The sequence below is a fragment of the Physeter macrocephalus genome, chromosome 10 (genome assembly GCF_002837175.3).
Source record: "Physeter macrocephalus isolate SW-GA chromosome 10, ASM283717v5, whole genome shotgun sequence".
Taxonomy (NCBI): Eukaryota; Metazoa; Chordata; class Mammalia; order Artiodactyla; family Physeteridae; genus Physeter; species Physeter macrocephalus.
The window spans coordinates 62,531,857-62,546,935 of NC_041223.1; the positions used below are offsets into that span (position 1 = coordinate 62,531,857).

Consider the following 15,079-nt stretch of genomic DNA (forward strand, 5'->3'; position numbering starts at 1 on the left):
TCATTTGTAGAGACGTGGATGGATCTAGAGACTGTCATACAGAGTGAAGTAAGTCAGAAACAGAAAAACAAATATCGTATATTAATGCATATATGCGGAACCTAGAAAAGTGGTACAGATGAACCGGTTTGCAGGACAGAAATAGAGACACAGATGTAGAGAACAAATGTATGGACACCAAGGGGGGGAAAGTGGTGGTTGGGGTGGGGGCGGGGGTGGCATGAATTGGGAGATTGGGATTGACACGTATACACGAATATGAATAAAATGGACAACTAATAAGAACCTGCTGGATAAAAAAATAAATAAAATTCAAAATTCAAAAGAAAGAAAAAGAAACAAAATACCAATGGCAGTTTTTATAGAACTGGAATAAATAATCCTAAAATTTGTAACAAACCACAAAAGACCCCAAATAGCCAAAGCAATCTTAAGAAAGAAGAACAAAGCTGGAGGTATCACACGCCCTAATTTCAAACTGTACTACACAGCTATAGTTATCAAAACTGTATGGCACTGGCATAAAAACAGACACATAGATCAATGGAACAGAATAGAGAGTCCAGAAAGAAATCCATGCTTCTTTTGTCAATTAATCTATCAAAAAGAAGCTAGAAATATATTTTGGGTAAAACACAGTCTCATTGATAAATGGTGTTGGTAAAATTGAACAGGTACATGCAAAAGAACAAAACTAGACCACTTTCTTACACCATACACAAAAGTAAACGCAAAGTGGATTAAAGGCTTAAATGTAAGACCTGAAACCATAAAAACTCCTAGAAGAAAACATAGGCAATACACTCTTTGATATCACTCTTAGCAATATTTTTGAATTTGCCTCTTCAGTCAATGTAAACAAAAGCAAAAAAAAAAACAAATGGGACTATATCAAACTAAAAAGTTTTTTCACAGCAAGGGAAATCATCAACAAAACAAAAAGGTAGCCTCCTGAATGGGAGAAGATATTTGCAAATGATATATCCCATAAGGGGTTAATATTCAAAATATATAAATAACTCACACAACTTAATATCAAAAAATAGACAATCTGATTGAAAAATGAGCAGACGACCTGAACAGATATTTTTCTAAGGAAGAAATACAGATGGCCAACAGACACATGAAAAGATGCTCAACATCACTAATCAACAGGGAACTGAATCAAAACCACAATGAGATTTCACCTCACACATGTCAAAATGACTATTATCAAAAAGACAAGAAATAACAAGTGTTGCCAAGGATGTAGAAAAAGGGGACTTTTGTGCACTGTTGGTGGGAATTTAGGTTGTTGCAGCCACTATGGAGAACAGTATGGAAATTCCTCAATAAATTAAAAACAGAACTACCTTATCATCCAGCAATTCCATTTCTGGGTATTTATCCAAAGAAAACGAAAACACTAATTCAAAAAGACATATGCACCCCTATGTTTATGTTCATTGCAGCATTATTTACAATAGCCAACATATGGAAGAAACCTAAATGTCCACTGATGGATGAATGAGTAAGGAATATGTGATATATGTAATGGAATATTACTCAGCCATAAAAAAGAATGAAATCCTTATATTTGTGACAACACAGTTGGATCTAGAGGGTATTATGCTAAGGAAAATAGTCAGACCAAGAAAGACAAATACTGTATGATTTCACTTATATGTGGAATCTAAAAAACAAAGCAAATGAACAAACAAAACAAAACAAACAGATTCATAGATACAGAGAACTGGTGGTCACCAGAGGGGAAAGGGGTGAAGGATTGGGTGAAATAGGTGAAGGGGATTAAGAGGTACAAAATGCCAGTTATAAAATAAATAAGTCATGGGGATGTAAAGTACAGTATAGGGAATACAGCCAACAATACTGCAGTATCTTTGTACGGTGACAGATGGTTACTAAACTTACCATGGTGCTCATGGTAATGTATATAAATGTTGAAACAATATGTTGTAAAACCTGAAGTTACCATAGTATTATATGTCAAATGTACTTCAACTAGAAAATTAAAATAAAAAAAATGAAAAATAACTTTTAAATGTGTACTATTATAATATTGAGCAAGGTGGCCTTAACATTCCTCTCAGCTTAACTAAACTTTAGACAGGCTTCTTCCTGTCTCTGGCCCCTGACCTCCCTTACTTACAGCATTTATTTTTAAAAACTTGCAAATTCTTTCTCTCTGCCTCTTTGAGTTATAAATCATTTAAGAAGATTCTTGCAAGTTTTACAACCCAGGAATATCTTCCTCAAAGACCTGGGAGCCATGCCATTGAGATGTTATCATCAAGGAAGAGCATGCTCCTATCTCCCAGTTTCTGTGGAGGCTAGGAGCCTAACTCCGATGGGTACAAATCAGCAAACACAAATGGCCTAACCGCAGAGAAAAACATTTACAAACTTAGGGTAACTGAATATGCTCAATGCATCACACTGATCAACCTTCTTCCAAAAGTACTTCAGTATATTTTTTACCAGCTCACCCCAGTGCTTAAAAACCCTATTGTTTTCCAGAGGAGTTGATTTCAAACTGCATTCTGGTCTCTCTCCCCTAGTGCAATAGTCTTGAATAAAGTCTTCCTTGTCTGTTTAACTGTGTCCACTATAATTTTTGCTTCGGCAGTTCAAATACTTTGAATGGGTCACTACTATCAACTCCATGGCCAGAAGTCAAGTCAACCAGACCCCAGAGAATTAGTGCATCAACTTAACTAAAGTGTGATAATCATTCAGTACTAATGGATACATAAAGGAGAGGGAATCTGTCCAGGCCAATCATTACTCTCTCATTCAATCCCAGTAAGGAGAGTATATCTTTCATGTAATTGACCATAGCTATTATTAACTGGAAGGCTTTTTTTTTTTTTTTAAAGTTCTCTCTGAAGCTTGCAACCACTTTTAAGGTAAAGGAAAGTTTTGTCTGCAGAAGAAATCCACAAAGAACAGAGAGAAATGAGCTTCCTGCCCTCAAATAAAGTCTTCTCTGGACTTCTCACTAAATGTCTCATTTTTAAAGATGAAATCAAAGAAAAGGATAATACACTTAAGAAAGCTGAGGCTGAAATGCCTACATAGAGTCAAAATGTATGTCAAAATAAATACAGAGGTATGTTTGCTTCCCCCCACAACCTTCTTGTTTTTAAATCTAATTAAAAATGGAATGTCCAACAATTCTTTCTTAGCATACCTATGGAAGAATAATCAAATCTATTGAAACCTCACAAGTTTTCAGGGCTAAAATGACTGCCAAGTGCTTCTGATCTGGGTCATAACCACCAGATTAATGTCCAGCTCGCCTATAATCATTTCTCCAAATGAGAGGGAACAGAGGTGAACTCCCCCCATTATTTCAAAACTTTGACAGTTTCTCTACTTGTTTTAGAAATATGGGACAGAATTAATATCTACTGCAATAAACTATCTGTTTATGACACTATTTGAAGATATTTACACTACAATATGTATCAGACTCTGCCCATTACAGATTAAATGTATAATCAATGGATTAGAATGCAGCTATTGCATCCTTTCTCCCAAGCACGGCACACCATTTATCTTCATGCTTTTCAGAATTACTATTTACTGTCTTCCACAGATGCATAATACAGTTTTTTTCCCCCTTAATCTGCACTCAGTAATTAGATTCCTTACCCTTACATACAAATTTTCACTCACATGACAATATTTAGAAATGAGATATTGGGTTACTAGTTGGGGGTAAAAATAAAAGTCCTAGTTAGTTATGTGGTTGATTACTTCTAGAACGTTAAACCGCAGGAGGTGCCTAAAAAGCCGAGCGCTGTAACTTTTGCCAACTCAGGATTGCAAGGGAAAACCTCAAGAATTGGTTTTGTTGCTTTCCCCCTTTGAAATAACTTACAAATGAGCATATAAATAAAAAACATTTCTTCTCAGTACAAAAGATAAATTTTAAAAAAAGCATCCACGTTTGCAGCCCACATTTCTCTAGCAATGTTACCCATTTTCAGAGCTTTATCATTACATTCCCTTCACATAACACTCTTTACTTTTAGATTAATCTTCTGAAATGAGATGCTAAGGATTTGCATACAGATTTGACTATACAAAAATAGATATGGAATTAATAATAGTCTCTATATGTTTTAATTTATCCTAGACTGGAGTACCCTTGCCTGCAGCAGTATTCCTGGCTTTGAAAGTCATCAAGCTGATTCGTCTGCTCTGGGTTATGATGCCACATGCTGCTATACTGCCCCCTGCAATCAAAGCACTTGCGAAGATAGATTCCATGCCTTCCTCTATCGAGTATATTTTATAGATTGGCAGTTTTGATCTCCCTCCCCCACCCCAGGGGGGATAATCTGCATCTTAACAGCTTTCTATAGATACATCTGTCATTAAATATGCCATCTCATGTCAGCATCCGTTTTTAAAGCCAAGTTTTCCCTAACTTTGAAGTGCCACAGTCAAAGTTAAGACTTTTCAGCCAAAATTGAAAATGAACAATCCTGTCTTATACTTTTGAACTGTGACTTAAAGATATATGGCAGGTTCCCCCAAAGTCAAATAAGTCTTTAAAAACTGCCAGAAGGAATGAAAAGTTACCACCATGCTACCAGCAGGGAGAAAGGCTTTCTATCATCAAGACAAGAATAAAGCATTTTTCTTAAGCTTCCCTGTTCAACTCCCCACAAAACATTGTGACACATGGATGGGTGCATGCCAGGGAGAAGATGACAGGTGACTGCCAAACCAACAACCTCTGTCTCCACTACTGAGAGGCCACCAACTCCTAAACTCGTTGTGCTCAAAAGCAACAACTAGCCAATGCTGACAGTGTCCATAAAATAGTGTTTAGAAAAACAGCTCTCAATAATCGTTGGCCAGGGTAGGTCAAGTCTGGTGGCTCTGCTAATTTTTCTCTTTTTTTTCAAGGATAGAAATACCTCTGTTGATAAATAGAGAGTCCTACACTAAACTCTTTAGTAGAAAACAGTGGTACCTAATGCAGTGCTAGTACCCTTACTGGAACAGAGCAGGATGCAAAGAACTGAACGTGTCCATGCTCTTAGGGAAGCACTCCAGGCTGGAATTCTGTGAGCCAGTTCAGGATTGTGGCAAACCATCTTGAGTTCTCTGCAGCTCTCTTGGAGGCCTGCAGTGCCAGCTTCACACTAGTCTAGGGGGTGCATTTCAGCAGAAGGTGTGCCGTCAGCCTCCACCCCCAGCTCCTTTATGACTCTATCCTTGGGGGAGCCATTTAACAGCCAAGTTCATGTCCTCACATGCAAAATGGAGACAGTGAGACCTCTCTCATAGGTTTCAGATGAACAAGAGGACTCGGTAAAGAGGCCATCCGTACGGGAAGTTTACTACAATAGTGTAGTAGTGGGGCTTCCCTGGTGGTGCAGTGGTTAAGAATCCGCCTGCCAATGCAGGGGACACGGGTTTGATCCCTGGCCCGGGAGGATCTCACATGCCGCGGAGCAACGAAGCCCGTGCGCCACAACTACTGAGCCTGTGCTCTAGAGCCCACGAGCCACAACTACTGAGCCCGCGAGCCGCAACTACAGAAGCCTGCGTGCCTAGAGCCCGTGCTCCGCAGCAAGAGAAGCCACCCCAACAAGAAGCCCGCGCACCGTGACGAAGAGTAGACCCCGCTCGCCGCAACTAGAGAAAGCCCGTGCGCAGCAACGAAGACCGAACGCAGCCAAAAATAAATAAATAAATAAATTTATCTTTTAAAAAGACAAAAAAACTATGAGCCCCGGCATGGGACCTGTCTTTGTGGCTCCCGCACTAGCCTGGAACAAGACTCAGGGAGGTGAGGAAACTTGCTCAGCATCTCCTGGTTGGTCAAAATGGAGCAAATTTCACACTTGCATGTGCCCTCAATCTGTGACCTCAGAGCACCACAGTCAGCCTCTGCCATGCCCCCATTAGTTCCTAATATGTTGTATACAATTTTTTTAGATGCAAGTAAAATGATATTTGCACAGTCAAGTTACAGCTATGGCATTTTTTAAATGTTAATGATGCTTTATACTGTTCTAATTGTAAAGTCCCTTTAGTAGGTTTGAATAAATTAAAGTTACTTAAAATGGGGCAATGCAAACTTCATCTAAATTTAATCAAGATGAAAATAAATATATCTTCTAGGGAGTTAAGGAAGCCCTAACAAATGTTCTTTCATTAGTGAAATACCTGAAAAACTCTTTGATTGTCAGCTCCTAGAGGGCAGGAAGTGTGTTTGCTGAATTATTCTTATTTATCTATGAACCAACACTGACTTTAATAAAGATGTAGCATTCACCAAGAGAATCAAGAAAACACTAAGTGCCGCTTTTGAGGAAATGCAGTACCATTTGTCTTACTATGGCAGTTTTAAAGCACTAATTTTGTGGTTAGCTTCCCATTATCCTGCTGCCATTTGACAAAAATGAAAAGGTAAGTTATTCTGCAAGATGAGCTCAGGATTCATTTTCACTCACAAAAAGAAGGATCTTTTTAGTAGTTCACAAACAATATCTTACAATGGAGAGCATACCTTTTAAAGCACAACGGCAGGATATTTAATGCTTATTTTACTTCAGTATTGTGAATTTCAAGTAGAAATTATGTGGAGCATTTGTGAATTGGGTCACGATGTCAAATGCTAGAGGAGCCTGTAAAATCTGACTCTCTCTAACATCTTAAATTACATGCTAATGGGCATTACTATACAGCCTAGTTTTCTGAATTCATCTTTGCTTGTCTCCTTTTTAAAACCACGGACAGGTTTCCAGGTATCCTGACCCGAAAATGGACAGAGATGGGGAGAGGGTATGTACAGAGAGGGAGCACACTGGAAATATCGAGTCCCTAAAGAAACATTCATTTTGTGTTCTGTGGAACAGAAATAAGCTCCTAAAATCCACATCCTATAATCCTTACTACCTTCACCTCAGGCAAAGCTTACAAAATACCAGAAGGATGCCAATGACCCAATCCCCCATCAATTAAACTGGAAATATTTAATTATTTGGTAAAGGATAAGGAATAGCCTCAAACATTTTCATCTGCTCCAAAAAAAATCAGGGTAACACTTCTAAATCAGAGATAGGGTGAAATATACCTGTCTTTTTTTTTTAAAGGAGCCCATAACAACCCCTCCCTATCCCTGGTTAGATTCACAATTGATTTATTATAAGCTGAGCCTGAGGAAAGAGGCAGACGACGGAAGGTATTAGAAATGTCACTGGTGATTTCCTCTTCTTTCCAATTAAAGGTATTGTACTGTACACAGGGAAGTGAGTTTTTCATCTCAAGTACACAGTAGGGAGAAACAAACCCCAGAAAATTGTGATTGTTTTCATTAAGTACGGTTAACACAGGCAGCATATATTAGTGCAAAAGAAGAACAAAGGAAATGTATTTCCTTTCATAGTAGGGGAAAAACAAAGTGATATAACAGTATGGACTGTAATAAGTTGATACATTTAATACAACGGAAAAGGAAACATACACACCCATATGGAAAGAGAAGTCAGCTTGATACCAGGTTGATAGATCTAGCCAGGCTAACATAAGTTTCAGTGCTTTCTTAAGGCCTCACTAAAGAAGGTATTAAGTAGTCGTATTTTTAAGACTATGTAAGGGAAACTCCAGCACTTTTTTTAAAAGCTAGTTTTATAGCCCAAAAATAAAAGTAAGTAAGGAATAATTATTAGACTAATTATGAGAAACGTATACAAAATTTAGAAAATGCAATGCAAAATTTAGGAGTGCAGTAACTTAGCAATATATGAAAACGAAATGAGTCAAAGGAAGGGATGTAAGTTGGAATAAAATATAAATTATACTGATTTCATAAATCCATCACTGTTTTGTTATCTAAGTCAAGTACAGATCTGTTCCTTCTAATAGCAAGGATTTATTTGCAGCCAAGTTTACGGTTTCTTCAACAAATCTAACAGGATACAGTCCTGGTGGCTTTTTTCTTAAATACTGAAATATATACTTAAAGAAAAAGGAATAAGTCACCAGATAAATGAGATCTTTATCTAAATATATCTACATATACTAACATACACACTCGTATCTAATGTTTATTTGGTATACAGGACCAGTAATTGTTGAATACACCTCATTTATCCTCTTTCTTAGTCCCAACCTTAACTTCATTCATTAATTATTGAGCACTTAAACCCAGACATGAGCTAGGTTTCTTCAATAAAAATCAGTGAATTGCCAATAATTGAGGCACTACCCAGAGCAGCCAAGACTACAGGTGTATCCCTGGTTATTGAGGATAGCAGAAGGAAACTGGGCAGAGTCCAATGAATTTACTTTAAGTGCAAGGGGGAATTTTGTCAGAGCAGATGTTAAACTAGAGAAGATTATTGAAGGAAGCTTAGAAGTCTTCACAAGTATACTTAAAAGTGATTGTTTCTTCTGAGTACAAACATCTCAAAGTTACTCTTAGTATTTAAGTTGTTTGATTTTTCTATTCCTCTTTGTCCTTGACATAGAAATTCAGCGAGATCCATTTGGGTCACAAAATGAGTATCCTCCAGCTGAGAGAAGATGCAACTTTCTTCCCTAATAGGCAAACCTTTCAAAGGAGGACATTTGAGGACTTTCCAATAATAGGACTGGAAACACAAGGTGATACTGCGATGTCAATAACACATGCCTCACAGGCTCCTTCTGTGCCAGTGAAAAGTCAGCCATGAGGGGTTGGAAGGAGCATGTGGGTATGAATGAAACAAGACTGGCAATGAGCAGATAACTGCTGAAGCTGGGTAATGGGCACATGGGATTCATTATACTAGTCTCTCTCCTTTATTCATAATCAAAAGGTTTCAAACAAAACCAAAGACAAAAAAAAGTAAACTAAAATAATCCGAACCCCCAAATAATCAGGAAGAATGGGAGAGTAAATAGGAAGAAAGGATTGGGATGGCATGAGTAACTACAATTCGCAGATAACAGAAAAATATAATTTTAGCCAATAACTTAAATCCCTTCCCTCAATGCACAGCATGGCTCCTACCTGGATATATTCCCATTGCTTTACTCATCCAAATGGATTAACTGGGCTTTTACTTCGCCTGCCCTGTCTTTGATAGACTGGCTCCTAGTCAGGCAGCCCAAGGTGAAAGGAAAAGCCAAGGACCTGGATAAACCACAAGGTGTGCAATACAGTCCATGAATATCAAAAACTGACAATCTAAACAACAGGAGGTTTGGTAGAAAAAGAGATGTGATAGGTCATTCATTTCCATCTTGAAATTTTACTCCACTAATCACTCAGAAAGTCACAGAAAGGTCAATTACTTCCCCATACACTGCTCTCTATAGAATGTGCTCAATAAATGACTGTTAATTAGCTAAAACGGCATCCTTGGCCGAATCGTTCAGCTACACATGGCCACCACTACCAAAGCCGGACTTGTCAATTTATGCCACAGTGCAAGTGTTTTGTGATAAATCCAACGTATGAGGCATGTTCTACCTGATATCCAAAGAAGACCATCCGCCACATAGCCCGCGTGACAGGAGAGGGACCGGTCAAAGGGCTGGACGAAAGTCCATTTGTTCTTCTTGGGGCAATATCGCTCAACGGTCGGCAGAACCTGGCGCAGTTCATTTCTGCCCCCAGCCGCATAGAGGTACTCATCCATGGCTCCCAGAACGAAATGCTCCCGGCAGTTTTTCATGGGTGCTATCTCTGCCCAGGAATTACTGCGGGGGTCATAGCGACAGGCAGTCCTCACGGCACACGTCCGGCCGCTGGCATGCTCAACTTCCCCTCCTGCTACAAACAGGAAGTCCCCCATGACCGCCACACAGTGGTGGCTCCTTCCCACGGGCATGGGAGCCAGCTCACTCCAGTTGGCAATGGCAGCTATGAGGGCATTCTCCTGATCCACGGGATTGAAGTACCGAAGTTCCTTGACTTTACAGACCTCACGCTTCTTCCCACCAATGATGTACAGAGTATCTGACTGGAAGCGCGGTTTGGTCCTGCGAGTCTGCCACACGGGCTGTGCGTAGATGCTCTGGTGGTATTCCAGGGCCTCGTTGACAAGAGCTGTTGCGGTTTCACTTGCCTGGACGAGGGGGTGGGACAGGGCAACTGTATGGAGAGTGTCCACGTCCATCAGGCCAAAGCGGATGTACTGCAGGAGCTCATCCATGTACTGGTAATGGCAGCTGTGTTCCAGCCACCTCACAGCTAGCTGAAACAGAGGCAGGGAGGTGGAGAGAGCACAAAGGTAAGAAGAAGCCAAAGCAATGTGGCACAGAGGCCGGCTGCCATGTATTCCTTCAGACTCTTAATAACACTTTTATTTTTTCTTACAAACCATGGAACACTCAAACACTGTTATACCCAGTTGAGGGATTTTTTTTTTCCTTTCCGCATCAGCAGAGACACAAAAGAACTCAAAACACTGTTGGAGAGATTAGGAACAATGTTAAGCAACACGGACAAGACTTAAAGGATCGCTTGAGGTGAACAACAGTTACTTTTCAAAGAATGAGAATACGGTTGTGAAACAGCCTGTTCCCTTAGGTTTCATGCATAAGAGGCTTGGTTCGCCCCACCACCAGGATACGTCAACGGTGAGCCGTGTCATCAGTTCAAGCAATATATGTCAACCTGTGAGTCAAGGTGCTGTATCAATATGAGTAATGTGAGAAAATATGTGATCATCTGAGACCACAGGGTGCACCTGAGAGAAAATCAATACGACACTAGTAGCAAGATTTAGAAAGAAAAAGGACTTTTCTTCCCCCCTGCAACTTTTGTAGGTATATCAGTCCGGAAGCAAGATAAGAAAAAGAAAGATTGTAACCTATCAATTTATTTTATTTTTTCTCAACTAGTTTTCATCTTGAAAACAGTTGTTGTTTGTATGTGTAAGATATGGGCAATTTGTTAGAGCCATTTTCATAAAAACAGGATACAGAGGAGATTATCTTTGTATTATGGACGCAAAAGCAGAATGTAATCCTAACCTTTTTGATTAGGTCTAGATCTCTTTCAAGAAGGAAAGGGGTAAGAACTTCCAGCTACAGACAAACAGAATTTCTTAAAACTAAAGCAGGTGCATTAAGTCATAAATAACAAAATTGAATAGTAGTTTAGAAAATAATATCAACAAAAAACCAATTCATGTTATGGAGCACCTGAAGTAATTTAATTAATGTGACTTAATATTTAAGTTTGGCAAAGCTTTCCACACATCGGCATAGAGAAGTATATCTAATATCTCCAGTCAACATATTTGATAGAATTTATTCTTAGCAGTACCTATATTAAACTAGATCTCCTAAGCAATATAAATGTGGACCTGAAGCAATTAGCATAAAAAAAGTAAAGAAAATACTGAATAATTCTGCTGTGTTTTACTTGCTTTCTGACCAGCGGAATTGGGATTCTGGGCTTCCTTTTTCAGCTGATTCATTGCACTGGGAAAAATGCCTACGGAGAAGACAGAAAGAAATGTAGTGCCCTCAGACCATTACTCCTTGACAAACGTGAGCTGGTTTTCATCCTTGTGAAAAGGATCACTAAACTCTCTGAAGTATTATATGATTTCAGGCTTTCAGAGTTTCTGCATCCATTTGACAAATGGCTCTAAAAGGCAAGGCATATTTGGGGCATGTCTTTTTAGTTTTCCAGATGAAGAGAATGTAGCAAGTGAATTTGCTTCCAATATATACTGAATTGCATCTCTAAATGAATAATGAGTGAAGAGAAATGGAAAAAGAATGTCACTGGTTGCCAGGTAGCCTACAGATGCCACGAGGCAGACACAATGGAGGGCAGATGAGTGACACTCTGTGGCTGTTTTTCTAGAAACTAGTATTTTTTATTTAAATAAGATACTAACCTGATGAAAATAAAATTACCTGTGTATGGTAACACAGTAATAATCAAAGATAGTGCAGAAGAAAAATGTCACTCATCAATCACCAAGTCTCTGCCGGAAGTGGAGAGTTTTCCCACAGGCAACATCCTGGTTTTTCTCCACCCTAATTTTAGAAGTTTCAAGAGATGGGTTCCAATTAGAATTCTACAAGTTAATGAATGATTTTCCATTCTTTGCCCACAAAGCTTTCAAAAGTTTTCAGGGATAAAGTCATCCCACTCAAGGTTACTCCTTATGCACAAGGTAAAATTTTCTGAAACTTAATCTTTCATATTGCTCCTAATTTGAGTAATTCCAGATGGTACTGCTTTGTTTTGTAACGAATTTCTTAGCCTCCTGATATCCTAATGTTTCTGCATCTTGCATATGGACACTACAGGAAAACAGCATTGGAGAAAGAGCAAATAAACATTCATGTCTCTACAGCCTCTTTTTATAGCACAGTGCTGCCCCTTAATTACTTTTCTCCTTCCTCATAAATCAGTTCTTCCTATGCCCTAATCAATCTTCTAGCCCATCTCTTAACACTCTCTGATTTACCTTTATCTTTCTAGCAAACAGTGTCACTTACTGTATGAAAGATATACAAGTCACAACTAGACTCTGCCTTTAAGAAAATTTCTAAGGAATCAAACTAGCAGTGGAACAGTGACCACTGTGACCTATCTCTGATTCATTTCTGGCTTTCTGTCTACTTATCACCCCTTATGTCGCAATATCATGATGGTTTCCATGTTCAATTTCCCCAAATACTATGTATTACAGAATACTTTGTGAACCTACATTTAGTTTGCATTTTCTGGGATAATGTTTATCTTATTTATTGCCAATATGTCTAACTTCTCACATTTTTCATATAATTTCCACACATTTATTATTTATAAATATTTTCAGACTACACAAGTCATTCATACTTATTGGGTTTATCTTTTCTCCAGATCAAAGGTAAATATAATTTACAATTCTGCCAACTTTGAACCAATCTCACCTGGATATAGTATTATTTACAGATTTAAATACAGTGCCTCTCAAACCTAACATGTGCTTGAATTACCTGGTGTTTCTGGGCAAAGTGCAGATTTTGATTCAATAGGGAGGAGGAGGAGGACTGCAAGTCTGCATTTCTAACAATCTCCCAGGTGATGCATATGCTGCTAGCCCATGGACCACGTTTTGAGTAGGAAGGTTTTAGACAGATTCCCATTTATGAGACTGTAAATTGCTGCTTTATAAGAGTAAACTAAGTCCGTTGTTTTAAATTTTAAAAGGCTTAAATTAAATGAAGTTTAAGTAGGATGCTTTAGTAAAGATATAGGGCATGTGTAGCTAATACCACAGGTAAGACAGGGTATTTCCTTTGTAGTGAGATACGGGTAAGCTCTTACTATGGGTAAGACAGCATATTTTGAGACCTTGGCTCTATAAATCAACGGCTGATTCTGATAGCATAAAAGTAAGTCTTTTAAAAACTCTGTGCAGTTTTGCTTTTGCAATAATACATAAACAAAAGTAAAAGTGTTACTGTACTCAGTTTTTACTTCGGTGAAAATATAAAAGAGAAAAATCACTGAAATCATGGATAACTCTTACTTATCCAAATAATGGAAGAAATGTCAAAGAAAATCCAAAACAATGGGCTACCTCAAAAACACTTCTACACTGTGAACCTCACCAGAGCACTATCCATTGCCATGCTGAATTAAGGGCAAGGTGGTAGAGGCAACCCTGGATCCCATTTTAAGAGGTTTAGAAACTACAGTAAACAGAAGGCTGATTCATCATCAGGGCATCATGGAACACAAAGACCACAGCTAGCTTTGTAGTGTATTTTGGGGCTTAATGTTTGAAAATGTTTATTCTGGGAACTTACGGCTTTTAATGATACTACACTTAGAAAGCATAACCCAGGGAAGGCTAAAATCCTATTCTATCTTACTTATTCTGGCACACTGACATCCCCATCAGAATATTTTACTAGAATATTTTAATTGGGTGGTGGGGGGAATGGAGCATAGAGTGAAAGTTTTATCTCAGACTCTTTAGGTGACAAAGCCAGCAACAATGGAAAAGAAATCAAGGATTCAGTTTGGGAGGGCAGATCAAAGAGTACTTACGAAACAGGGTAATTAGGCAAGATGCTTCCAAAACCATCTGAAACACAGGGACTGTCATCTCCAAAGACTATAGGAGATCTCTCAAGCACCCTACCTAACCCAATCTAGTACATCTTACTCTGATGGAGAATTGTTCCTTCCTAAAAGGAGCATTGGCTACAGCTTATTCCAACGTCAACTCATCTTATCCTCAGATTCTTGATAAGAACAGTGTCTGGCACAGAGTAGGTTAAACATAATTATTGCAGAATGGAAAATCCTTTATAACTATTCTTAGGCTATTTGTCATATTTCTCTTGAATCAACATCAGTTCCTTAATATATTTATTTATCTATCTATCACAGTCTTCAATTTCCTATTTTATTATCTCATCTTTGTGGCTTTCCTATAAAGCCCTTATAAGCTCACAAAACTCCCCACGGCAGCATGCAATGTACTGGACTTACTTATATAAGGCCCTTGTTTTACTCCCTCCATAACTGGTGCTGGTCCCCTCTATTTGACATTCTTAGCAATGCAATGAACATCGTAATCTGTTAATCCCTCAAATATAGAGTATTAGGGCAAGAAGAAACTTTAGAGTACTTTTGGTTCAAGCTTCTCAGTTTTACTAGTAGAAATAAAATCCAGACAAGCTATTTGACTGACTGCAAGTCATGCAGCTGATTAATGGAAAAGCTGGAACCAGAAATCCAGTTTTTAAGTTATATAATGTGTTCTTCTATTATATCATATCATCATTATTTTTCCATCAATAATTATTTTAAGGTAGAATCCAGGCACTCAAAACCAAATGCACTCAAAACCAAACTTAATGTCCATATTGCCTAAATTAGAAAAATAAAGTCTGTTTTTTAAAAACGTACACTTTGCTTCTAGATATGTGACAATATTTTTCAATGAGTCTCATTTATGGATTTCTTTTGCATAAAAACCATGCATTTAATTGTATGGATTAAAGAGTTTGTAAGTAAAGAATAAGTCTTTAGGGGAAAGGGCATCGTTTGAGTATTGAATTATTGTTTCACTTTTTATGGGAATATGTATTTTAACTCTAG

At 38.3% G+C, this 15,079-nt stretch overlaps 1 protein-coding gene across 8 annotated transcripts in view; it reads right to left on the reverse strand.

Annotated features, from left to right (window-relative positions):
• The window catches only part of KLHL32 (kelch like family member 32), a 233,856-nt gene that overhangs the window by 44,760 nt on the left and 174,017 nt on the right, over nt 1–15,079 (reverse strand). For 7 of the 8 annotated variants that reach the window (XM_028494634.2, XM_055087613.1, XM_055087616.1 and 4 more), the window contains one exon: nt 9,482–10,208. The exons of the other annotated variant lie outside the window; for it this stretch is intronic. In XM_028494634.2, the coding sequence (XP_028350435.1) occupies nt 9,482–10,208 (727 nt within the window). The remainder of the gene's footprint in view (nt 1–9,481; nt 10,209–15,079) is intronic. 8 annotated transcript variants of the gene reach the window in all.